This window comes from Staurois parvus, unplaced genomic scaffold (assembly GCF_062004578.1).
Source record: "Staurois parvus isolate SC_StPar_1 unplaced genomic scaffold, SC_StPar_1.0 ptg001025l, whole genome shotgun sequence".
NCBI classification, from domain to species: Eukaryota; Metazoa; Chordata; class Amphibia; order Anura; family Ranidae; genus Staurois; species Staurois parvus.
In genome coordinates this window covers 268,367-295,655 of record NW_028318821.1, presented here as the reverse complement: position 1 = coordinate 295,655, position 27,289 = coordinate 268,367, and the positions used below count along the sequence as shown (strand labels likewise).

Here is a 27,289-nt window from a genome sequence, read left to right as displayed (position 1 = left end):
ATGCGTTCATTCACATCAATGTTTTCGCTGTTCATTATTTTCATTGGCCAGAATACTGGTTTATTCTGGCTATTGAAATGAATACTCAAGCACCTATGCACCTAGCATTTAGGCGCATTGGGCGTTTTTTCTGCCCAAACGCTCCTCTCCTGAATGCGATTTTGGTGAATTTTCACCCATCCATCCATGTCTCCATGCTTTTTTGTTGAGGAAACACTGGAATCCCCCCCCCCCCCCCCCCCTAGCATTTCTGGCCACAGCCATCCTGAGCAAGGGCAGATGATTCATGTAGCATTTACTTTCTAGGATCCATCTGCCCTTAGCACAGGCATGCAAGCAGGGGGGTGTGCTTAGCTGAGAACCCCTTCTCCTCTCCCCCAGTTGAAAGAAGAAAAAATGCCCATGTAAACTCCTGGGATGTATGACCTCTTTTTTCGCCCAGAACAGAAACCAGGAAGAACTGAAGAAATGTTCCAAAAAAACATTTAAAACAAGTACATATAATATACCTCCCTATCTATTTACTAATGCTAGCAGTATAAGCAGAATTAAAAATAATGTTGATTGAGAGAGTTTAGTTATACTTTAAGTGATAAAATAAATCAAAAAAAATGATACATACAGTATGTTTTGTATGCAGTTCTCTTTTTTTATTCCTTCTGCAGGCCCCAACGTGGACATACATATCTTGTGCTGTTGGTTTATTTATTTACCAGTCCTTGGATGCCATTGATGGGAAGCAAGCAAGGAGAACAAACAGCAGTACTCCGCTGGGAGAGCTTTTTGACCATGGATGTGACTCCCTCTCTACAGGTGGATTTTAGGTTCTATTGTACCAAACAATTATTGTTTTATTGCTCTTTATTTCTTACCTGTCCTCAGCTTCAGGATTTGGTCAAGCAGCAAGAAATGTCAGTAACATCAGAAGTTTCAGAATAGTACAAATTTAAGCTGATCAAGTAAAGCCTAGTACACATGGGCCGAATGTTGAGCGGCATAGGCTGGTTCAATAGAAGCCATCCGACATTCGGCCCGTGTGTACGGCAGCCAGTCTGACAGAATCCGACCGTTTGGCTGGCTTCTATCACAGGGGCATGACTGAAAAAGGTCTACCAATGGCTGAGAGTGCTGACCGGAGTGTTCGGGGGGGGGGGGCTGCTCCCCATTTTCAGAGCACAATAGCACAGCAGGGGAGATCGCTGTGCTAACATCTTATAGTTGGTACAGCGGCTCCTCCTGAGCTGTCAGTTTTTTTTTCTGTTCAGCCCGCTGGATAAAATGAAAAAAAAAGTAGTAGTGTGTACCAGGCTTAACTTCTGTAAATGCTTATAGCTGGACTCCAGGCATAGAGCAAGCAGTCACAACTCTTTCATTTGTTCATAGAATGTCCAAAAAGATAAAATAAATCTCTTTGAATTTTAACTTGGGAAGCACAGTGTCTAAGTGGTCAACACTTCTGCCTAGCAGCACTGGGGTCATGAGTTCGAATCCCAACCTTGGCACTACTTGAACAGTTTGCATGAGTTTCCTCCGGGTAAACCTGTTTCCTCCCAAACTCAAAACACATGCTGGTAAGTTAACTGGCTCCTGTTTAAATTGTTCCTAGTACAGTGGGTATAGAAAAGAATCACCCCCTTTAAAATAATCACATTTTGTTGCTTTGAAGCCTGAAATGAAGACACGCAGTTTTTGTTTTTTTCCAGCTGTATTTACTCAATGCAACTTATAACATCCAAGTGAAAAATATATCACCAACATATCAGAAAAAAATAAGAAACAATCAAAAACAGAGTCACTATTTGGAAAAAGGATCACCCCCTCCTAAAAATTACTTGTAAACTCAATCAGGTATAGCTAATCACCTTCTCAATGGTAAACAGTCATTTGATTTTCATCTGTGATCAGCTGTGGTCATTTTGATTATCTCAGCCTGAAAAAGCGCTTTCCTGGAGCATTTTATTCTGTGGTAGTGCAACTGAAGCAAACAATCAACTATGGGTGGCAAGGCACTGTCAAAAGATCTTTCAAGAGTTGGATACAAACAAAATTCAAAGGCTGTATCAATGCCTATAAGCACAGTGAAGTCTATTATTAAGAAGTGGAAGGTATTTGATACAACACAAATCCTCCATGGATCAGAATGTCGCTCCAAACTGGTTGAAAGAGCTAGGAGGAAACTGGTCAGAGAGGCTACCAAGAGGCCTACAGCAACTCTGAAGCAGTTGCAGGAATGTTTGACAGAGAGGTCAATGTGTGCATGTGACTACAATATCTCACATTCTCCACAAATGTAGCTTGTTTGGGAAGGTTGCAAGAAAAAAGCCACTCCTCAAGGAGGGCCACATGCAGTCATGACTGAGTTTTGCTAAAATACGCCTTGAGAATTCTGAGGCCACATGGAAAAATGTGATCTGATGAGACTAAAATTGAATTAATTGGCTTCAACACTAAACGATATGTCTGGTGGAAATCCAAATACATCTCACCATCCTAATAACACCATTCCTACAGTAAAGCATGGAGATGGTTATATCTTGTTATGGGGGTGTTTCTCTGCAGGAGGGACTGGAGCACTTGTCAAGATAGATGGAAAACTGGATGGGGTAAAATACCATCAAATTCCTGGGGAAAATCTTTTGTCAAAGGGAAGGTGGTTTATCTTCCAATATAACAATAACCCAAAGCACATAGCAAAAATTACCATACAGTGGGTGAAAGAAAAAAAGGTGAATGTCCTTGCATGGCCTCATCAGAGCCTGGACTTAAACCCCATTGAAAAGAGTGGGGCAATATTGCAGAGTCTAGATGTGCAAAGTCAGTAGCGACATATCCCAACAGACTAAAGGTTGTAATTAAAGCAAAAGATGGTTCAACAAAATACTGACCCAAGGGGGTGATCCTTTCTGACATGTTGGTGTCATATCTTTCACTTGGATGTTATAAGTTGCCCTGTAAATACAGCTGGATAAAACGAAAACTATGTCTGTCTTCATTTTAGGCTGCAAAGCAACAGAATTGTGACCATTTTAAAGGGGGGTGGGGGGAGTGATTCTTTTCTATACCCACTGTATGTGTATATATGAATGTGAGTTAGGGACCTTAGATTGTAAGCTCTTTGAGGACAGGGACTGATGTGAATGTATAATATTATATGTAAAGCGCTGATTAAATTGACAGCGCTATATAAGTACGCATATTACATTTTAATAATATGTGTATCCTCTTTGTTAATAAAAAAAACATAGTGTATAGTGTTTGTATACATCTAAAGGGATCTGTGGCTAGTTAGTTATTGTTTGGTATCCTCTGTGAGCATATTTTAGACAAATTATCGATGACACTGATAATCGAGAATACTATTTTCTCCATTGTACGAGTCTCTGTGGTGCTACTCGTTGTCATTGCAAATGTATGTAATCATGTCTTTCATATTCCCATCAAACAATACCTGTGAATAAAGGCTCCTTTTAAGCACTTTATTGCTCCCCCTTTCCTGTTACAGCCCTCCTTTAATCCCTGGAAAGCATCATGAAATCTCTGTCAAAGTCAAATTCACATTCTGAAGTGCAGCCATCCCTTCTTTTGTAGTTGGCTGCAATTAATTTTTTCTTCTATTGGTTGAGGTCAGCCCATGCACAGGTACTGGGACAAAAATCATAATGGTATGTCATTTTTAAAAATCTGAAAAAGAGCATTTCTTTTGGTTAATATTTGTAATTGCTAGTACAATTTTCTAAAATGTTTTAACATGAGAGAACTTTTTTATTTATTTTTTTTTATTTTGGACGACTGGGTGTTTCTCAAGATATGCCAGTACTAGGAGATTCTTTTTTCAATATCCCTACTCAATAGCTGTAAATTTGTATACTCATTATGTGTCTGTGGCATGCTACTGCAATGTCATCATTATAGGTGCATATAGGTGTAAAATGTTGTTTTGGTTGATATCACAGTTGTTGGCTTAGACCTGATCATATCAGTATTTGTATCTTATTCAGGTAAAAGGCGAATTGTATCTGAAATATGCTTCTAAATTAAAAACCAATTTGTTAACATTCTGCCATTTTTCTTTACAGTGTTTGTGGTTTTGGGAACATGTATTGCTGTACAGCTTGGTACACACCCGGACTGGATGTTCTTCTGCTGCTTTGCAGGCATGTTCATGTTCTACTGTGCTCACTGGCAAACATATGTTTCTGGAATGCTGCGATTTGGAATGTAAGTAGCTGTAAGATTTATATTATGCTCTGATCAATTCAAAATATATATATATTTTTTTTTTACATTGTTTGGTTTTTTTTGCCAAATCATTCAAACATTTACTGTTTAATATAACTGCTAAACTGCTGAAACTGTATAGTAAATAAAAGTTTTAAACGTAAATGTTTAATACCTGTAAAAACTTGATACTTTCTTGGTTTATTTATGGCTGTTATTCAGCTGAGTACAACATATTATGAGGCATAGTACCTGCAAAGTTAGCAGTAAGTGGATTTGTGGTCCAAAGGTCTGGCAGTTCAATAGTAATAAAATATCATGCTCCATAAACGCAAAAGCAATGTGTATTCTGAATGTGCATGTCCTCTTGACATGTTCAATTTATCTGGAATACTTCAGCTCATGACCTAGTCTTTACAGTGTATGGAGCAAGTCAATGCATTATCAGATGTTATGAGAGGAAATAGTAGTAAGCAGTGGCAAGAGCTTATCTGATAACCATCTAGTTGCATCCCAAGATCAACATGCTCTAAAGCTGGCCATAGACAAAGCAATTCTTCTTTCCTGCAACCTGTGGTTGCAATACAGTCGGGGTTGATGGGGTAATCCCTCCCATGGTGCCATTGCTTTCTCCCAGCAGGGGTGGGGGGGAGGGGTTGGGCAGGGGAGCCATACCCGCCAGGAGAACACAGTGATTACTTTAGCGGATATTATAGCTGCTAGCATTAATCGCATGCAAAATGCGACAAGCTCATTGCACCCAATTTGGGTACATTCAGCCTGGCCTTCGTGCTGAACCAGCCAAGATTCTAACCGTCTATGGGCAGCTTAAGAAAATCTGCTTTATTGGCTGAGATGTAACCAGAGCTGCTGTGTAGGGAACAAATAGCCCCTGGAGTTCTGTACACACAATTCCATCACATGGTCTTCGTTTTGTAAACCTTTTTCATTTTGGGTACTGCTTGGGTAGATATTATCATATAGCTTGCTGGCTAAAATGTCCTTAAATGTTACACAATGTATGAGTGTGCACTTCTAAACAAAAATATCCCACAGCATTATTAAAATATTATATATTTTAATGTCATAATCGACTAAAAGGTTATTACACATTTGTTCCAACAGTTCTGCATTGAAAATAACCTTCTGTACATCAAATGACCAAACCTCTCAGTCAATGTCATCACCATAACGGCATGAACCATGTCTAAATATTTGCAGTTGTGGCTAGTGTCACATTCCATATCCAGCTCAGAGGTTGTTTTTGATGATGTACATGATCCTCAATAAAATTGCAGCGGTTTGTAGCTACAATGAGGTGTATAGTAGCACTTTGAAGCATCCCAACCACAGCACCACCTGCCTGGAGCTTGCATGTTCTCCCTGTGCCTGTGTGGGCATCTTCCAGGTACTCCGGTTTCCTCCCACACTTCAAAGATGTGCTGGTAGGTGAATTGGCTCCTTTCTAATTTGGCCCTAGTATGTGTATGTACGAATGTAAGTTAGGGACCTTAGACTGCACACCCCTTGAGGGTTAGGGACTGATGTGAATGTACAATATAGATGTAAAGTGCTGCATAAATTGATGGCGCTATATAAGTACCTGTAATAAATAAAATAAATAATGTAGTACGTGAGTTCATGCCATGAAGCTTAGATCATGCTGGGAAGCATGCAGTGTGTGTAGCCTGTCGGTAAATCAACACATTTCCTTCACCAGGTGGTAATAACATAACACATCCTGAAATAGCATAACAATTTATAATGCGCTCAACAGTTAAAGTATATCTAAAGGCAAAATACTTTTTTCTTAATTTGGGATAGAGTAAGGAAGAGTTAGAACCTCTGTTTCTATTTTTAACTCCTCCTGATTCCCTTATAAAGAGTACCTTCTCAGCCCCCTTGTGATATCAAAGTTAAGTGAAAAAGTGTTTAAAAATGTATATTCACATATGAATGCATATGCTGTTGACAGAAAAATTATTCTTGCGCCATTATTTACAGTTAACTTTAAAGTAATGAACTGTAAAGCTTTTAAATTGACACATATGGAAAATTTAGGGTATCGCATTTTTGCGTTTCACAGGTTTTATAGTTTGGCATCTATTTACTTGAAACAATCTCATTCTTTAAAATGTTACATGTGAATTGTGTTGGTTTTGTGTGCCGTAAAAAGAAATTGAGTGTATTTTATATTTGATAAACTGTTGCGAAAATATTTGCAACTGCCATCCTTTTATTTTACAGGTTGCCTGCTTTCAGAAAATATTTTGGGGGATGAGGGAGTTTTCAGGCCACAAATACACATTTTAGTGTTTGTAAAAAAAAAAATGTATTTAGGCAGCGAAAGGGCTAAAGATCTCACGAGCATTCTACACTACTGTACTGCACTCAAAGTAGAAAAAAAATAGTTGCCTTATGGCTGTGTTTAGATATGGAGTCTAAACACAAATGATACTGTACAACTTATACTGGTAGTTATGTGAATTGAGTTGGCTTTTTTATAGAGACACTGGTCAGTTTCAGTTAACAAATTACATTGATTATGAAGCACTCAAATTATTCTCAGGCTTTGGCCCAGTGCTTTCTAACTTATACAAGTTGGAAAGGCATTACAGTACATTTTATTACTGATATTTCAATTCAGAAAGCATCTATAAATGCTTATAGACATTAACTAGTGTTAAAATAAATTTTTCAGGGGGGACTGTAACCACTGAAAATTTCACAAGTAATTAGCTTTGTGGTTTAAAATTCTTTGTGCTCATATGTGTTGTGATTAACAAGTGTATGTTGTATTTTTGCTGGTTGAGCCTGGAATAAAAAGACTGGAAACCAGCATTCCAAACTACTACAACTTGGAATGGCTACTACAACATAGGCTTTTAAAGGGCTACTTTTTCATTTAGAAAATGTTGTAAGTTGTTTTTCATGTTTTTTCATATACAGTTAATGGTCAGTATATTGGCTGCAATCACATCAAAATTGATATATTATGAGCCAGAGTATTGTACCATAGTACTGAATAGAAGGACATTTATGATTGCTGGTACCAGCTGGCACCATGGGTCATCATGAACCTTCATTTTTCCTTCAAAGATTTAAAGAACTTCTTTCAATGAGTTTGTTGTGGATAAGGCAGCCCATTGAAATGAATGGGCTGTCCTACCAGTGATGTGCATGCGCAAACACGCTCACACGAGTCTGAATTGAGCCCTACCAAATATACTAAAAACATGCACACCCAAGGTTAATGTATGTGTTTTGAAAGCAATTGTAGCTGTAAAGGCTGTACAATCAAGTTTATCAGTATTGCATCCAAACTTCCATAATCCTCTGGACCCTCCACATTGCACTGCAGATAAAGATCAGCAAAATATAACTCTTCCCTACTATAAAATCTTTCATGAGTGAAGTACTAGACCGCGCTCCCATAGAAATATCTCATCAGTAAATATAAAAGAACACTGTAGCAAACTTGCTCATCAGAGATGGACACGGAGTTCCACTTTTTTATTAGAAGTATTCCTCAATCCTTTATTCCCTACCCCCTCCCTTCCTGAGAGGCACAGGGACAGATGTGTAAGTGTTAAAAGTTGCTGGCAAGCTAGAGCAGCGGGTGGCCCAGCGCTAAAAAGCCCCCCCCCCATAGAGACAGCAGACTCTCTGTCCCAAGGCCTGTGTAAACTTACACCTCCTAACCAAGATAAGGTAGTTTTTTTCCCAGGACTTGAAAGAAGTTGGAACCTCATAAACCCTACCAGCCAGGTGACAGAACTTAAATGAACATTCCTCAGGTCAGCTGTCACCTATGTTTCATATCATGGATTATGAAGCTGTCCGTTTTAATGCAGAGTCCATCCGACGATCCCGCCCAAAACAGGGTATTGGCCAGTACTCAGAGCCACCCCCCCTGCAGGGGGACTTTAAAAGACAGGCTGGCAAGCCTAAAAAGTAAGCTAAGCACATCTCCCAATTTTAACATCGTAACAGCAGGAGATCAAAGACCCTTCACTCTGCAACTTGGATCTGCTTACCTTAAGGCTGAACATGGAAAGTAACTTAACCTTTTAACTTCTCCCTGTTATGTCTTTGCTGTGCTGTTTTCTATGTGTGTATATGTGTATATATATATATATATATATCTTAGTTACATTTTCTTTGTAAATATTTTATTGCACCTGTTTGACTCTTTTAGTAATACATCTTTCTTTCTGAAAGTGTTAAACTGTTTCTAAGCGCTTACTTGCAAATCACGAATTTCTGCCTTTTGAAGAGACGCTACTGTGTTTGTTTAATCCTCTGCCCAATCGGCCTGCGGTGACCGTATTAGACAGGCGAATTTTTAACCATTACTGTGTATATTGGATAAAGAGAGTTTCCCCTTTCTCTGTACAAAAAGGGGTGGTGGCAGTGAAGGGTTGGTTGCGTAATTAACCTGACCCAGTAACAAGCGCATTCAGACTGCAGGCACCGATTGTAGTTCATTAGCTGGAAAATCGCTGTGTAGGGTGCAGCTGGGTGTGGCCTTGTTACGCACGTCACATCACGGTTTTAGATCGGCCGGTCTTTCGGTCACGAGTTTGGTGAGAAGGTCTGGGGTCTGACGCCGCAGGCAAGACGTATTGTTGGTCGCGGTCGTGCGATTGTCGTATGTTGAGGGTGGCGATCGTGCGTCCGTGACAAACACTAGATCTAAACATCAATGAGTGTAAGAAACATTAACTGTAAACATAACGTAAAACTCCATATGACATAAATTAACCAATTGCCATCCACCCTATAGCAGATTTACTGCTGCAGGGCGGACTCAGTGCAAAATCAAATATACAAACGAGATCTTCGCTTCCGATGTGTTCACAGCCCGCTGGCATGGCGATGCTGTGATTTGGTACAGCACGGATCACTCACCAGATCCATGTCAATGGTATTTGGCCTGGACCTGCTGATCAGTTGTACTGAATCAGAGATCATTATGTGCCTGTGTTTGCAGAACACAGGCAATGATGCAATCTTCTTTCTCTGGAGAACATTCCGTTTCTGAGAGAGAAGAAAGCAGATCCACATGAGTCAAAGCAACACACTTAGGTCAAAGCACAGTTAGGTTACATTTAATCCCAATCGCCCCCCAGTTAACCATTTCTCTGCCCTGTGACCAGTGTCATTAGTACAGATTTCTTTACTGATCGCTGCATTGGTATTCGCAGGCGACTTCAGATAGCGTTAGCGTCAGAGTCCCTCCTCACCCTCCTGCCATCTGCAGAGTTGACATCTGTCAGGATCAAGAGTGGGGTGAGGAGGAAGAGCACTGATGTGGCTCTCCCCAGTTCTTTGCAAACCTCCCTGCCCCGCCCCCCCATCCCCTGTGGCACCCCCGATCTCCCGTGGCCCCCCTTCATGCAGTGCTGCTAGCCAGTTCTCCCTCTTCACCCTCCCGCCAGGTGCAGCGCTAACAGCTGTCAGAAAGGAGAGCGAGGGAAAGGAGGGAGAGCTGGCCGCAGCCAGCTAATAGCTATCAGGAATGGGGGGGGGGGGGGGGCAGGTAAGCATGTGTTTACCAACCCCCCTTCCTTTACTCAATTAATACAGACAGCAATCAATATAGATTGTTTCTGTATTCATTAACCACTGACACATTGTAAGCTGTATTTACTATGTGCCAGTTTGTGAATTAAATATAGTAAACACTGTTTACTATGCTTCATTTTATGAATGCATTAGGAGACTCCTATCTCATTCATCCTCAGTTCAGCTCAGGCTGCAGAGAAAGGGGCTGTCTTCTGTCTCCCCTGATGTCTCTCCAAAGCCCCCCCCCCCCCCCCCCCAAAAAAGCAAAAAAAATTTGTAAAAAATGTATTTGGTCAAAATAAATAAATCATAAAAAATTAGCAAGGCTAGGTTCACACTAATGTGGGCTGTGTGGCCTGCGTTTGCCAGGCACGGCAGCCCATCCATTTGTATGGGCTGCCGTGCCCATGTTTCACGCAAAAAAAAGTGCATGCACCTTTTTTCAAAACGTCTTTTTTGACTATGCGATTTCCCTGTGGTTTCTGCGTCCACTGTGGGCTGAGATGCGTAGGGGTGCCATTTAATATGAATGGCAGCCCTGCGTGTCTCGCAAGAGCAGCGCAGTTCGGCTGCGGGTGGTTGTGGGTGCGGGAACAGGTATGATTCCTGCATCTGCAACCTGCCAGCAGCCTGCGGGCTAGTGTGAACGAGAGCTAAGGGTAGATTTAGACATGCATCTAAATCTCCTCGACCTCTGAAGCCTGGGGCTATGCTCAAGAGGCTTCTGACAGGCAGTGAGGAAGTGATGCAACGCCTTCTCACCATCTGTTTTAATAACATTTATGCAGATAAATGCTCCACAGCCCCATCATGTAAACACCTCTGTCTGCTGCCTATTGCAGCTAAAGGGAGGGGGGTGGCAAAGCACCTGAGCATCCCGATGATGGTAAACGTGGCCCTCCATGGGTGTATGCTTTAGCACACCCCATTGAATGAGACCTTAGTAGGAATTTAGCAGGAAATTTGTAAGTTATTTTGTGTTTGTGTGCTAATAAGGATTTTAGTGGTTTTTTTGTGAAAATATTTATTAATTTTAATAAACATTTGTGCAAATATTGTTTTGTCCTAAAATTCAGTATCAACTTTTTATTCTACTGGTCATGTGCTTTCAGAAAATATATGGTTTGTGGGGTCTTTTACCCCCAAAGTCTGAAAGCTGTAAGGAAAAAATAAAAAAGCAATGGAAAAATAACAAAATTGGCCTGGACACCTGGGTTTAAAAGTGGAGAAGAGGGCCAGGCAGTGAAAGGGTTAAATTCCTTGGGGTGTCTACTTTCCAAAAAGGGGTAATTTGGGGGGGAGGTTTGTGCTATCCTTGTATTTAAGGGCCTCTGAAATTGTGATAGGTAGTGAGGAAGTGAAATGAGGAAATTACGCACCTTCAGGCTTTCAAAGGGATCATTGGATTTTGGGCTTCTGTATGCAGCTAGGCTCCCAAAAATTCTCGCACGTGTGGTATCCCCATACTTGGTAGAAGTAGCAGAATGTATTTTGGGGTGCAATTCTACATATACCCATGGCTTGTGTGTGCAATATATCATTTAAGTATCAACTTTGTTTAAAAAAAATATATATTTTGTTGTTTTCCAAAAACTTGTCGTAAAAAAAAAAATCTACCATTGACTCAATATGCCTCTCAGCAAATGGCTTAGGGTATCTACTTTCTAAAAAGGGGTCATTTGGGGGGTGTTTGTACTGCCCTGGTATTTTAGCACCTCAAGAAATGCACTCAGAAAGTAAAAGCTGTGTAAATCACATATATATACCATAGTTTGTAGGCGCTATAACTTTCACAAAATAATATACACTTGTTGGGATTTTTTTTTTTCTTTTACCAAAGATGTAGCAGAATACATTTTGGCCTAAATTTATGATGACATTTGAGTTTATTGGATATTTTTTATAACAGAAAATCGAAAATAGTGGGGTTTTTTTCAAACTTTTCAGTTTTTTTTCGTTTAGATCGCAAAAAATAAAAAACCCAGTGGTGAGGAAATAACACCAAAAGCAAGCTCTATGTGTGTGAAAAATATATATACATTTAATTTGGGTACAGTGCTGCATGACAGTGCAATTACCAGTTAAAGTAGCACAGCTCTGTATAGCAAAAAATGGGCTGGTCATGAAGGGGAATAAATCTTCTGGAGGTCAGGTGGTTAAGACAGTTCAAGATATGTTGTTTACTCTCATGTGGCTGGTGCAAATGAGATCCAAAAAAGTGACAAAGTTGTAACACCAGACAGATGTGCACCACACTCACCAAAAATTTGAGACAAGCGCTTGTATATCCCAAGATGGCAGTCTCCCATATGCGGCTATTGAGGTTCAATCTGCTGCTCCATTTGTGATGAATCCTGTACATGTGGACGCCACCATGCTCTAAGTAGCGCTCTTGTGCCTTTTGAGCGACTCTATGTAACTTCTTTCAGGCTGTCTTTTTCAAGGCCTCCAAGTTTGTTTTCATTTATTTTAAGCTCCTCTAAGGTTGATGGCAAGTTAGGTGGGATTTGATCAAGGAGATTTCCATCCAAGTACAGACATTTTAGATTCTTTAGTGACAGAGTTTAAGACCCTTAAGATGATGTCGGTCAGTATGTGCTTAGTTGGAAAATGCCAATCCAGATGGCTGCCTGGATTTCCACCCCTGACTCCTGGATCTCTGCCACTTGTAGCTTCTTATTCTGTTAGAACTCAGACCCATAAAGCAATAGCTAAAACACCCTTTATTGCACACCATATAAAAACTTTGATTTACAACATTTAAAATAGGCACACGGGTATAACACTCACATTTGGATGTGCCCAACATTTGCATCAATATGTTTAGTAAGTATATAATTCCTGCTCTGCTGCCCTGTGTCTCTGGGAGCCAGCTAGCCTGGACTGGGAATAAAATAGGAACCATACTTTTTCCTGGTAATACAACTTTGCCACATTTTTGGATTTAATTTTCACTAGCCACACGAGATTGAGCCCATATCTTGAACTGTCTTATTTATGTCATATGGACATTTGAGTTATGTTTACATTACTGTTTCTTACACTCATTGATGTTTTTATGTAGTGGCTTGAGATATTCCTATGAGAGCACGGTCTAGTCCTTAGTCCTTGATAGGATTTTGTATTAGTGTTTGTAGACGTTTAGGTTTGAAGAGCAGCTCTCTCTTCAGTTTTTTTTCTTTCCTTTTCCTTTTCTTTCATTATTGAGTTTTCACTTTTTATTTCACACTAGTTTGATTATATAATTGGTACATTGTATCTGTTTAGGTGGGTTTGGGGATTTTATTTCCAAATATTGCCTTTGCTGTGAATGTAAAACACTGGTGCCAATGCTACATGAAGGAAGACCGCTAAATATCATAGACAAGCCCAGGCTGGCTGTGCACTGGGCATTTGCCCGGTGTGTCAGGCCACCATGCTCAAGCCCCGGGCTGGTACCGGTCCATGGTCTGTTGATGACTGGGCTGCACAGTGGGAGGTAAGTGGCGACCGCAGTCTGGAGAGGGTTAACACAGACTACGGTCACCACTCACCACCTGCTATGTGGCTGTGCCTGTGTCTCCTCTTCCGTTCTGCTGTGAGAGGAGCTGGAGATCTGCACTGACCCACCCCCCACCCGCAGTGCACAGATCAAACGAAGATAGAAGAGCAAGGATGGGGTGGGACCCGGACTGACACTCAGGAAGGAGCATTCAGGGACCACACCACGACTGGTCATTGGCTGCAGAGCAGAGTGACAACAAGTGACCTGTGGAGAGCCAGAAGAAGTAGAGGTACAGAGAGAGCTTTAATTGCTCCGAGAGTGTGTGTGAGAGAAATCTACAACAGAGAAAAATAGAGGTCCCAGAGAGAGGGAGAGATAGAGCAAGAAATAGAAGGGGAGAGAGCGAGAGAAGAGAGAGGGTGAAAGAGAGCTAATATATAGAGAGGAATCCCATATGTATAAAGAGAGAGTGATCTACTTGCATAGATCTGATATACAGAGTTCTCAAGAGAGGGGGTTGCTATGCGGCCATGCTTGTGTTCTCTCCAGGGTCTCCTGCCCCACCATCAATGTCATCCTATCAGCAGAGCAGGGGGTGCGAGGAGCTGCAGATCTGCACAGAGAGTGGCAGTCTTTTCATATTCACAAGCTTATCGGCCACTTATTAATATGATCCTGATCTGCAGCTCCTCTTGTCCCTGCTTTGCTGATAGGATGACATCGTCAGCGGGGCAGGAGACCCTGGAGAGGACTCACAGGCTGAATCCTTTATCTGTCTTTCCTCTGAAGGTAGGACTGTGCAGGGGAGGCAGAGTGTAAAAGGGGGGCACTGTGATTAGAGAGAAAAGAGACAGGGGCATGACTGCAAGGGGCACTGTGATATAAAGGGGACTGCACTGTAACCCTTTCCGTGCCCTTTTACATTACAGTGCAGAGGACCTAAGGACCTACTCCATGAATATCCCATCACCACCAACCTCCCCCGCAAATACCCGCTACCCCTCCCCCCCCTTGGAACAATTGGCTGCTCAGTCTAAAATGCCTGGGCCTATTTTTTGTCCCAGTCCGGGCCTGATCACAGAGCCTAATTAAGTTCATATCTGGGCTTGTGTCTTTTCCAGTGACCTTATTTGGTGAAAACAGTATTTTGGGATCATTCATAGTTATACAAGCTAGTGCTATAACCTATCATTTCATGAACCTTTTTGTTTGCCCTGCCAGGTTATTTTATTTATTTTTTATCATTTTGGAAATATCCATTCATATTATGACCTGGAGATACAGCATAAAGTTAGACGTAATCTTCCAAAGTAAGGGAAGATCCCCCTGTTAAACAATTATCACCAGAACAGGTGTTCCCATTGGAAGATTTACCCTTGCCTCTTGTTCTAGTGACAACTCTAAAATTGTGGATTTTAATTTTTGTCTCAGGGACAATAAAGGTGTGAGTATCCCTAATGAGGGCAGAAGGTCAAACCCTTCCCTTATTTATCAAAACTAAAAAAAAAAAAAAAAAAAGTTTTGTCTTTATATATACTTTTTAACATAGGGATCATCATGACAAATAGCAATTGTTATAGCTTAATGAATTTAGTAAGGGAAGGAAAGAAGGTGCCAGCTAAGTGTAGTATGTATGTAAGATGATTTACTAAAAGCGGTTAAAAGCACTCATAAAATAGCTGAAATACAAGACATCGAGATTATGGGTCCTCCGCTCACTCCTTTTAGCAGGGTCATCCAGGCTAGGAGATGCAAAAATTGGGCCAGGACTCCCTGTGTACATTAGGAAGTGCAGTGAAACCACTGTGGAACGAACGGGCCAAAATTACATCACCGGAAGGAGGACCAGTGTCAGGCTATGTGGTCGGAGCTGCTTGCTCCTTCTAGAAGCCTTTATAAGGACTGTCTTACATATTGTTTGCATTATGCATTAGGCTGGTTCTGGACTATTGGTCCTGGTTATGCGCCAGATATTATACTTTTCATAGTGAAATTAGTAGCCAACTAACAGCCTGCACACCAGGGACATACCAACTCCAGCCAAGGTTTTATTGCAATGACAGCACATTGCTCACTTCTACCCAAAGCCATGCTCCCCTATGAGGGCTGCATGGCTTTGGGTGGGTGCGAGCAGTGAGCTGTCATTGCAATAAACCTTGGTTGGAGTTGGATGTCTTCAGTGTGCGGCCCATTATTAGGATGATGGATTACAGGGGAGCAAGAGCAGATTCCAGGGCCTTGACACCCGGCTGATTGCAGGGAATCGAGGAGGATAAAGACTGGCCTGTGAGCAGTGAAAGGGGAATGGGTTTGTTGAATAGTAAATTTAATGTTTCTTTGGATGCTGTTCAGGTACTATGATCAGTATAATTTGAACTCTTACAGATATATGTTATATAGTTTAGCATTGTTTTCTTTACACAAGATAATTTCTTTATTGTACATCATGGGACACAGAGCAGGCTATTCATGACTATGTGGGTTATGTGCCACCTATAGGTGAATGGACACTGTCAGATCAATCAAACAGGAAGGCCTCCCCTATATAACTCCTCCTACACAGGAAGTTCTTCAGTTTTTTTTGCCAGTATCTGTAAGGTGGATGGTCACTGATATGCTGCATGTGCTCTTGGAGCACACCTGGAGCTCTGAAATGGTTCTATTGAGAATCAAGACTTCAATAAGATCCGTTCAAAAAGATGTTAGCCAAATTGGATGTTACTCGAGCCTCTTTGGATAGAACAGAAGACTATTAAAAGTTTGCTGTAATGCAGCTTTGCAGCGCTGGACCTGGTCTAATGGAATCCTGTGCAGTGTTTGTTCTGACCAAGGTGCTTTCCAGCAGGGTGCTATACCGGGCCAAGGGGGTAGACCCCAGATGTAAGGGGGACCAAGTCCTTGAAGGCTTTTTATGACAGGGCCCGCCGTGATGGTTTAAGGTTGGACTCCTGTTATGATTCAGAGCCCCACGGCGGGAATGGTAAATTTACATTTGCAGTGTTTCTTTGAAAATCTGACTGTCTGGTCATTCTCCCAATGTGCTGTTTGGTCTGGCTGGGCCATGCTCTGGGTGTCTCTGAAGGAGTATTGGCCTGCAGTTTTCTCCTCCAGCCACTAGAGGCCACAGAGCCACTCTGCATAGCCTACTCTTGTACAAGTGTAGGAAGTAGAGGGGAGGCCATTTTGGCTTATGGTTGCAATCACATGTGGGTAGAAGGATTTGGCTTGCATTTGATCTGCAGGAGCTTACATTTAGGCTGCACTGAAGCAGCGTAAAGGCTGCATTCAGGCTGTGTTTGATGCATGTGTGCTTGACTAGTCCTGCAAAACTAGTATGAAGCCAAGTACAGTTAATTTTGACACAGTTCTTTGATGAAACAATATGCTTCTAGAAAGCGAATCTGGGCAGGTGCAGCTTTGTATTACATTATTGCATGCATACCTGCATAATTATGTGAACTGCATATTTATACTTGCATAAACTGCATACGAACATGCATATTTTGATGCATAAACTGCATACTTATACTTCCAAAGAATGCATACAGTATCTCACAAAAGTAAGTACACCCCTCACATTTTTGTAAATATTTTATTATATCTTTTCATGTGACAACACTGAAGAAATGACACTTTGCTACAATGTAAAGTAGTGAGTGTACAGTCTGTACTGCATAGCAGTGTAAATTTGCTGCTTCCTCAAAATAACGCAATACACAGACATTAATGTTTAAACCACTGGCAACAAAAGTGAGTGTACCCCTAAGTGAAAATATCCAAATTGGGCCCAAAGTGTCAATATTTTGTGTGACTGCCATTATTTTCCAGCACTGCCTTAACCCTCTTGGGCATGGAGTTCACTAGAGCTTCACAGGTTGCCACTGGAGTCCTCTTCTCCTCCTCCATGACGATATCACAGAGCTGGTGGATGTTAGAGACCTTGCGCTCCTCCACCTTCCATTTGAGGATGCCCCACAGAAGCTCAATAGGGTTTAGGTCTGGAGACATGCTGGTCAGTCCATCACCTTTACCCTCAGCTTCTTTAGCAAGGCAGTGGTCATCTTGAAAGTGTGTTTGGGGTCGTTATCATGTTGGAATACTGCCCTGCAGCCCAGTCTCCGAAGGGAGGAGATCATGCTCTGCTTCAGTATGTCACCATACATGTTGGCATTCATGGTTCCCTCAATGAACTATAGCTCCCCAGTGCCAGAAACACTCATGCAGCCCCAGACCATGACACTCCCACCACCATGCTTGACTGTAGGCAAGACACACTTGTCTTTGTACTCCTCACCTGGTTGCCGCCCCACACGCTTGACACGATCTGAATCAAATAAGTTTATCTTGGTCTCATCAGACCACAGGACATGGTTCCAGTAATCCATGCCCTTAGTCTGCTTGTCTTCAGCAAACTGTTTGCAGGCTTTCTTGCGCATCAACTTTAGAAAAGGCTTCCTTTTGGGACGACAGCCATGCAGACCAATTTGATGCAGTGTGTGGTGTATGGTCTGAGCACTGACAGGCTGACCCCCCCCCCCCCCACCCTTTTAACCTCTGTAGCAATGCTGAGCACGTGCACTCAACTTTTTTGGTTGACCATGGTGAGGCCTGTTCTTAGTGGAACCTGACCTGTTAAACCATTGTATGGTCTTGGCCACCGTGCTGCAGCTCAGTTTCAGGGTCTTGGCAATCCTCTTATAGCCTAGCCAATCCTTATGTAGAGCAACAATTCTTTTTTTTTTCAGATCCTCAGAGAGCTCTTTGCCATGAGGTGCCATGTTGAACTTCCAGTGACCAGTATGAGAGCGTGAGAGTGATAACACCAAATTTAACACACCTGCTCCCCATTCACACCTAAGACCTTGTAACACTAACGAGTCACCTGACAACCGGAGGGAAAATGGCTAATTGGGCCCAATTTGGACATTTTCACTTAGTGGTGTACTCACTCTTGTTGCCAGCGGTTTAGACATTAATGGCTGTGTGTTGAGTTATTTTGAGGGGACAGAAAATTTACACTGTCATGCATGCTGTACACTCACTACTTTTACATTGTAGCAAAGTGTCATTTCTTCAGTGTTGTCACAGGAAAAGATATAATAAAATATTTACAAAAATGTGAGGGGTGTACTCACTTATGTGAGATGCTGTACGTACATGCATACTTAAATTCATACTTGCATAGACTGCATTTTTTTACTTGCATAGACTGCATACTTATATTTGCATAAACTGCTTAACTAAATGCATACTTTTATAACTGCATACTTCTGTACCTACATAATTACATACCTGTGTACTGTACTTACATATCTGCATGCTTGCATGCCTACGTGTTTGCATAGCTGTAGACCAACATGGCTATGGACCTGCATCCCTGCGGGACTGCATAGTTAGGTGGCAATATAGTTGCTACATTGGTGACTTAAATGGTCCTGAAAGTGGGAGGCAGCCAAGAGGCAGGTGCGCACCGCCCCTTTGGTGCCGTGGACTCGGGAGTGGGGGGGGGGGGGATCCAAGCTCAAAGACTGCCCTAGCATCCTCTGCCTGTGATGCCTCTCAAAACACAGCGTGTTCGCATTTCACGGTAGACCAGTATTGTCAGGTGTATCTGGGCCACTGGATTTGTCTGGCATTGCAGCTATTCCTGGTGGCGCAAGTGCAATGGACTGCGGCTGCATCACACTGAATGAATGCACCTGTCTCATCTGAACTCGCAAGCTAAGCAGGGTCAGCCCGCCCAGCTCAAACAACAAAAGAAAAAAATTCCCAGCTCAGCCCACCCAGGTTATTACTTGGTGGGGAGACTGCCTGAGAATAGCAGTTGCTGTAAGCATTTCCCCTCCAGAGTCTGAAACAGCTGTGTTTAGAGAGGAATCTCAGGCAGAGGATGTTAGGGCAGTCTCTGAGGTGATTCGAGACACTTGACAGGTTCATAGGCCCAAAACCAAACAGGGATGTGAGGTCTATTTTAGATCTCAAGGCACTATACATAAGATCAGTCTGATCAGTGGTGGCCACTCTGCAAGTGAGAGATTTCGGATGTCCATAATCCTCAATGACGTATATCTTTGTATTTATTTCAGGCTTATCAAGGGTTTCTGTGATTTGCAGTAAAGAATCACCATTTTTGTTTGGGGCAGTGCCCTTTGGGCTGGCCACATCCCCCAGAGTGTTCAGAAAGTTCCTAGCCCCGATGCTGGGTTTGCTGAGGACACGGGGGTGTCAGTCTCAAAAGACCTTAATGTTCCTTTGATCAGGGAGCAGTTGATTCCGAGTTTAAAATCTAAGAAGCAAAAGGTATCTTTCAATATATCTCTGCATGAGGAAATAATATTTACATTGAAGCAGTTTCCTATGGGTTGTTCCACTCCAGAGGAACATTCTGTCTGTCTGGATTATGAAGGTCCAAGCATTGGATAGCCAGAGAGCTTTAACCCCAGGATATTGCAGTCTGTATTGGTGGGTGGTTGTTCAGAATCTGGAGAACGGGTAATTATCCTTCCAGTGATATGGAATTTAGTAACCACAGTTATTAACCAGGTTGGAGGGCTGGTTTAGAGGTGGCTACAGTTTAAGGGACTTGGTCTCCACAGGAGAGAATACTGCTGATGAATAATTTGGAATTTTGGGCAGTTCTCCATGCTTTGAATTATTAAACAAACCAGATGCACATGTTTGTGGTCAGGGTTCGGTCTGACAATGCAATGGCAGTGGCGTATAGCAACCACCAGGGTGGTACCAGAAGTCGTGTGGTTCAGGAAAAGGTAAACCATATTCTGTTTGGGTCTGTCTCTGTCGGCAATACATATTCCAGGTATAGAAAACTGGCTTTTCCCCAGAGGTCAGTGGCTGTTATCAGGAGAGTGTTCTCGACAATCTGCCAGGATTGGGGAACTCTGGATGTGGATCTACTGACTTCCAGATTCTACCCCACTGCCAATAGAGGTAGATGCACTGGTAACACATTGGGCACCAGTTCCCCTAATCTATGCCTTCCCCCAATTCAACTATTGCTGTGTTTTTTGCGCAGGATCCGGGAGAAGATAACACTGATAATAGTGGTAGCCTGGGAGGGCTTTGGTACATCGACATAGCGTATCTGGTAGGGGATGCTCCTTGAACACCTCCGGTCTGCCCAGACTTATTGTATCCTGTTTTACGATCGCTAGGATTGAAGGCTTGGCTATTGAAGCCTAGGTCTGGAAGGATCTGGGGTCTTTGGTCCTGTTTTCTCCACACTGTTAGCACCAGCAAGCTGATTTCAGGGAGCTTCCATTACAGGACCTGGAAATCTTATTTGCCTGGTGTGAAGCCATGAAGTGGCACCCATGAAAAAGATTGGCCTTAGGTACCATTAAGGGTCAGATTTAGTCACTATACCCATTTTTTTCCCATAACCTCACTCTTGATTCGTACTTCGTGCAGGGTGTAATGTGGCCAGTCCCGTCTGTTAGGCCACCCTTGTATCCTTGGAGCTTGAACATGGTCTTGGCTATTCTTGCAGAAGCCAACTTTTGAACCAATTCGAGAGACTTCGTTAGTCCTTTGACACAAAGGTTACTATCACTTGGGCGAGTGTCAGAGCTAGCGGCTCTTTCACTTAAGAATCTGTTCTTTGTCTTGCATCATGGTGAGATGTTGTATCCTCATTCATCTTTCTTGCCTAGAGTGGTTTCTAGTTTTCACTTGAATCAGGACAGCGTCTTGCCTTACGATTTACTTGAATTTGGTGGCACAGGTCAGGAATCCTGGTTTGTGCTGCCAGAGGGGCCCAGAAAGGGCAGGTGGCATCCAGATCAACTATTTCTCATTGGATCCACCAGTTAATCATTTAAACCCGTGGTTTTAAGGATAAAGCCCCACCCTTTTAGGTGAGAGCACACTCTACCAGGAACGTGGGGGCATCTTGGGCTGTCTGCCATCAGGCTCAGGTTTGCAAGGTCGCTACATGGTCTTCAGTTCATACATTCACATGGTTTTGCCAGGTTGATGTCAGAGCCATGGAGGATTCTGCCTTTGGCTGCAACTTGATGATGGTGGTTATTATGGTGTCACTCACCCCACAGATATTTTTATTCCTTTATGGACATTCCACATAGTCATTAATAGACTGCTCTGTGTCCCGTTTTGTGCGTTAAAGAAAATTGGATTTTTTTCTACACCTACCTGTAAAATGCATATCTTGGTGGACATCATGGGACACAGAGGTCCCGCCCCTCTTTCGGGATTTTTATTGCTTGCTACAAAAACTGAAGTACTTCCTGTGTAGGAGGGGTTATATAGGGGAGGATTTCCTGTTTGTTTGATCTGCCAGTTTGATTCAGCTATAGGTGGCATATAACCTTATAGTTATGAATAGCCTGCTCTGTTTCCTGTGATGTCTTCCAAGAAATGGATTTTACAGGTAAGTATGTAGAAAACATTTTTTTTCCAGGATGTTTTTGGGTTTATGAAAATAATGCCATGTCTTCAAATCCAGACAGGCACAGAGAAGATCTTGACTCAAGGTCCACATGTCCCCCATGCTGCCTACTGACCTGAGCAGTGCCTCTTTACACAGGACCTGCACTTGCTTCAATAGGAAGTCACTAGGCTGGTCAGGTTTGGTTGAAGACTGCTGTAGATAATGGGGAATAATGGGTGAAGCTGGCCATACATTATGTAATTTTCTTATTTAATTTCCTGAGATTTTTCTTCAACTATGTAGTGCAAGCGCCTGCCTGATTGCATACAAATGGAAAATCTTTTTTATCTCATATTAAATGGTTTTGGTAAATGTAAAGAAATGTTCTATAATGTATGTCCAGCCTTAGTATCTGGTAACATTTACAGGCGTACCTCGGTTTACGAATTTAATGCGTTCTGCGGGACTTTTCGTATTGTGAAAAATTTGTAAACTGAAATGCGGTTTTCCATAGGAATGCATTGAAAACCATTCCGGGGGTCAGAAAAAAGTAAAAAAAAAAGTATTTTATCTGTTCAAAACTCTTTATAAAGTGCACTTTAAAGGCATAAATATTGTACAGGGACATGATTAAAAATTAATTTGTAAATGCATTGAAAACCAAATAATCCATTCGTATTGCGGACAAAATTTGTAAACCGAGGCATTATTTTCAATGGATTTTCATTCGTAAACCGAAAATTACGTTAACCAAGGCGTTCGTAAATCGAGGTACGCCTCTATTAGGTAGTAGGCAGGATGGGAAATGGCAGAACCAAAGTCAACTGTAACTTAGAATATTGGAAATGTTTAATGACCATAGTTTACTGAGTTACCTTTACAGTTTAAAACCAGCATTTGCAAATAACTATTTAAAAGTGTTCTTTTTTTTTTTCTGCCTCCTTGCATGAAATCAGAATTGATGTGACTGAAGTTCAGATCTTCATAATAATCATGCATTTATTGGCTGTGATCGGTGGACCAGATTTGTGGCAATCAATGGTAATCTGAATGATGTTATTTCTTACAAATTTGCTTTATGTTTTAATCATTGCATTCAAATAATTATACTAAAATTTCTAATACAATTCACATTTGCTAACAAGAATCCATAAATATTTTCATTTGATTGTGTATGTGTGAATACAGTGTATTTTTTCATGTATCTTCAGTCGTGTAAGCTGCCACATTCTGGAGAGGATTTTCAAGGCAAAACTGTGTTTATTTTGATACATGATTGCTGTCCACTGACGCTATTGTGGAAGCAGTGTTACTGGTGAACATATGTCCATATTCCATCGAATATAAAAAGAGATATGTACCACTGTGTGAAGAACCAGTTACTTTCTACACCCAACTTTACATGCTGCCACTGTCCCCACCAATCACAAACGGTTGTAGTTGGCATACTGAATGTTTTATTTGTGTTACACTCGTGTTTGCCAAAGTATGGAATCTTTGCACTAGGTGTACATTTTGGTACGCTGCTGAGCTCAGAATTAAAAGTATGACAAACATTTGGAAAAGTATGCTTATGATATCTTCTGGTGGCAGGTACTAGAGTGTGCATGGTCACTGAAAGTTGAATTCCATCTATATTTTATTTTCATTTTTTTTATATCATGCCAACTGTCAGTATCCCCAGTGTGGAGATTTCCCATCACTGTGTTTTTTTTGTGGAAGGAGTAAAATCTGGTTTGGTAGCCCTGGCATGAGAACAAAGCTCATGTCTGAACATCATTAGTGATGATAAACTCAAAATTAAAAATGTACTATCTTGCAGCTTTTAAAGCCCAACTCCAAGATTTAAGGAACTAAATGCTGGTACGAAAAAAAAATGTAAATGCTTATTTATACTTAACTGAAGTCACGATCACATGATGATCCTTTTATTTACCTCCCGGAGTCCTTCCTTGTCTGTCCACATCACTGCCTGTTTGATGTGCACACCTCCTAATAGTGGAATGCTTGGTCCCCAGGGAAGGATTTTTAGCTTTGCTTGTAGATTGCTCAATATAATCTATTATACTGTATGATGGTTTAGGAATCAATGTTTGGAATCAATATTGAGGAGTAAGGTAATTGATGCACAATACACTATTTCCATTTCCATGTTTTTCCTGGCTTTGGGCTTTAAATGTGGAGGTTGCATTAGTTTTCTTTTTTTTCCTTTTATATTTACCTGGTGATCCAACCAGTAACACATTTTCTGTTTTAGGGTTGCTCCTATATTCACGCAGGAGCAATGGAGTCACCCTTGTTAGGCAGCATTGTCTGGAGAGGGTAGTGCAAGATGGACTGGCAGATTTAGATGGTATCTATCTATCTATCTGCAACCAAAAATTAACTTTCTGTGGACTCATTTAACTGTATTCTAAACAGTGAGGTATTTTATAATTAATGTATATTAGCAATGTGAAGTAAAATCAGTAAATCACATACTGTCATAATGTTACCTGTTATGCAGTAAAGTACTGATTATTGCAGTTTCTGGGTTTTTTTTAGACTATCAATATTCAAAGAAGTTGAAATTATAGCATGGGTACTATAATAGGCGCAGATTTGTTTATTCCACATTTTCTCTGTATTTCTCCTGTTAAAGATTCCAGTGCTGAACATGCAAGTAAAACTTGCTCCAGCCCTCTGCACTGTTGCTGGCACCATATTTTCTTCTATCAATTACTTTCGAGTTATCTTTACCGGTGGGGTTGGGAAGAATGGATCAACAATTGCAGTAAGTTCATAATTAAGTATATAATAAAGTAATGCATTCTTCAGTCTACAAAGACTTGAATGAGCTTTAAAGCAGAACTTTTGGTTCAGACAGCAACTCTGTTCTAAATGCACCACTTCTACATTGTGGTGCAATGAATGCACCAAATTCAGAATAACATAACAACGCTTTGTATCTTACAAAAGTGAAGCTAATTACCAAGTCTCTTTTGGCGTACAAAGAGAAAAATTTGCGCAGATAGATTTTGCAGAAGTGTGCATTCTAAAAAGTGGTGCAGCATACGACTTGTAGACAGATACACAAATTTGGAGCATTCTCACCACTTTTAAAACACGATTGACCCTTTTTTCAAAATAGGTCTTTGCCAGTCTTTATGAATTTCAGGGACTGTGTTTGTCTATTGTTGTTGTGACTTAGCTGAGCATCAGATCACATTTTATGGCAAATGATTGCAGAAAATCAGTTAAAGAATATGTAAACCCTCACCTTGTAAAACACCCCATTCAGTTTAAAATTGAAATGAAAGGCAAAACATTCATGTATACATATAAAAAAAAACCAGTATAAATATCTTTTTTTTTTTTTTTTAAGTGATCACATACCCTTTTGTTCTCAGCTGCATATGGAGCTGGGGGAAGAAAAACAGCAGTACACTGATCTTCCCAGTGAATTTCAGTGAAGAGGGGGTGTGTCAGCACAAGCCTGATCATTGGATTAGCTCTCAGCACAGCCAGAAAACTGACTATGCTGTGCTCTCATGCCTACTGTGGTTAGTTTTTATTAGGAAAGCAGAGGGACTGGCAGGAACACCAGGGATTTCACACAAATGAAGCAATACAAAGAGAACAAGATACTTTTTCATACAAGTACATAGTACAGCAGGTACGTACCAGGAATGTATGCATTCTCGGCACCATGCTGTGCTCTAATGCCCAATGGGGTCAGTTTATATTAGGAAAGCAGACGGATTGGCAGGAACGCAAGGGTTTTCCCGCAAAGAGAACAGAATACTTTTCATACATGTACATGGTACAGCAGGCACTTAAAAGAATATGTAAACACAACATTTCATATTACTGATAAGATGTGAAGAACATATCTCATACAGACTAGAGACATCAGTGGACGATGGACGCCATTGTATATTGTCTGTCTTCCGTTTCTGTCTGTATACAGGAATGGTACTCCACATGTTAAATCAGCAGTGTTCTATTCCTCCCATTGTGCAAATGGGAGTATATTTAGTTTCATTTTTGTGTCAAGATTTTGTAAGCCAACAGGGGCATATTTCAGTTTGAGTTATGTTCTGTAGTATATTCTGCCCCAGTATTATAATGTTGTGAATTTTATCAGCATGAGAAACTATATTTTCCATTTATGTATGCTGTTTTTTTCTCTTCTTCTATTCATGATTTTATTTCTATTTCAGGGAACCAGTGTATTGTCCCCAATGCTACACATTGGCACAGTCATTATTTTAGCAACGATGATTTACAAGAAATCTGCTGTTCAGCTTTTTGAAAAGCATCCGTGCCTTTATATTCTTGCATTTGGATTTGTTTCTGCGAAAGTAACAAATAAGCTAGTAGTAAGTAGTCTTTTTTTACTTGTTTAAAAAAAAAAATTCATACCACTGTATGTTTTGACCTAGTTGTTCTAGCCATACAAAACAGTCTAAGTATGTTCTAAGATTGTTAGATTTTCTAGTCATCAGTTTTATAAAAACAATGTAGCAATAAGCATAACAAGCCATTAAAAGTAGTCAGATTAAGGTAATAAGGGCAGAGATCACAGTATAGTCATTTTGAGATTTGAACTACTGTGTGTCTGTTGACCTCTTCATTTAGGGTAAGCGTAGGAGAGGAGATATACAGTAGTACATTGTGAGATAATAAATAGGGGGGGGGGGGTGCAAGGCAGAAGCATGAGGAGAAGGCAAAAAGATTTTTTGTTGTTTGATGGTTAACCCCTTGACGCCAACGTACGCAAATATGCGGCCTCACAGAACTGGACTTTTTTCTGTGGGGCCGCATATTTGCGTACCTGTCTTTGTGCTGGGAGCGCGCCTCAGCCAGAAAGTTGGTGATCCAAAGGTCCCGAATAACGTGAAATTGTTTAAAATCTTATAGTAATGTATGTGAGATTTCAGTTCAACAAATTGGATAGTAGGTTTTTTACATGCCTTAGCTGTCTTCTGTTTGACCGCCGTTAACACACGAGCAATTCATCGCTTTTGGTCTTCCCGCCCACTGTACAATGTACTGTACTTACCCAAGCTTACCCTTGCTGTCATTTGCTGCAGGAGATGCATGTCAGCGGGTCTCGGCCAGTGATTTTTGGCTGGGACTCTGCTGATCTTCTACAGCGAATGGAGAAGCGGAGTTGTGCCTATATTTGTAAATATAGGCACAGGATCTAGCTGGATATTCTCTCCCTGGAACTAGAGAGTAGAAAGAGACGTTACATGTGAGTAAAAGCAGCAAATTGCACCCACAAATGTTAGATAAATTTAATTCCTTGATTGCCACATTAAAACTTTGATTGCCCTGTCACCCTGCCAGTGCCATTAGTACAGTGTCAGTGTACAATATTTTTCACTGATCACTGTATTAGTGCCACTAGCAACGTCTAATAGCATCAGGGTCAGTTAGCACCCCTCCAGTCAAGGTCAGTTAGCATTAGATTGCTCGCACACAATAGCACTCATGCTATAGGTCGCTGATCACCGTCATTACTGGTGTAGTTGTTGTACTGGTGGTGCTGTGGCTCACCTGCTCTGTGGGCTGCAGTACTAGTCCCTACCAGAGAGTGCTTTTCAGCAGCCACGATCTCACCTCCT

The 27,289-nt window shown here is 41.3% G+C and overlaps 1 protein-coding gene across 2 annotated transcripts in view; it reads left to right on the top strand.

The window, feature by feature from the left end:
• The first annotated feature begins 245 nt into the window (after positions 1 to 245).
• LOC149441116 (choline/ethanolaminephosphotransferase 1) overlaps positions 246 to 27,289 on the top strand; it is an 81,664-nt gene continuing 54,620 nt past the window's right edge. Inside the window, exons 1-5 of one of the 2 annotated variants that reach the window (XM_089657717.1) lie at positions 246 to 813; positions 4,077 to 4,218; positions 22,634 to 22,718; positions 24,319 to 24,450; positions 25,880 to 26,038. In XM_089657717.1, coding sequence (XP_089513843.1) covers positions 612 to 813; positions 4,077 to 4,218; positions 22,634 to 22,718; positions 24,319 to 24,450; positions 25,880 to 26,038 — 720 coding nt within the window. In that variant the 5' untranslated portion in view covers positions 246 to 611. The remainder of the gene's footprint in view (positions 814 to 4,076; positions 4,219 to 22,633; positions 22,719 to 24,318; positions 24,451 to 25,879; positions 26,039 to 27,289) is intronic. The other variant, XM_089657718.1, reaches the window with a different exon arrangement.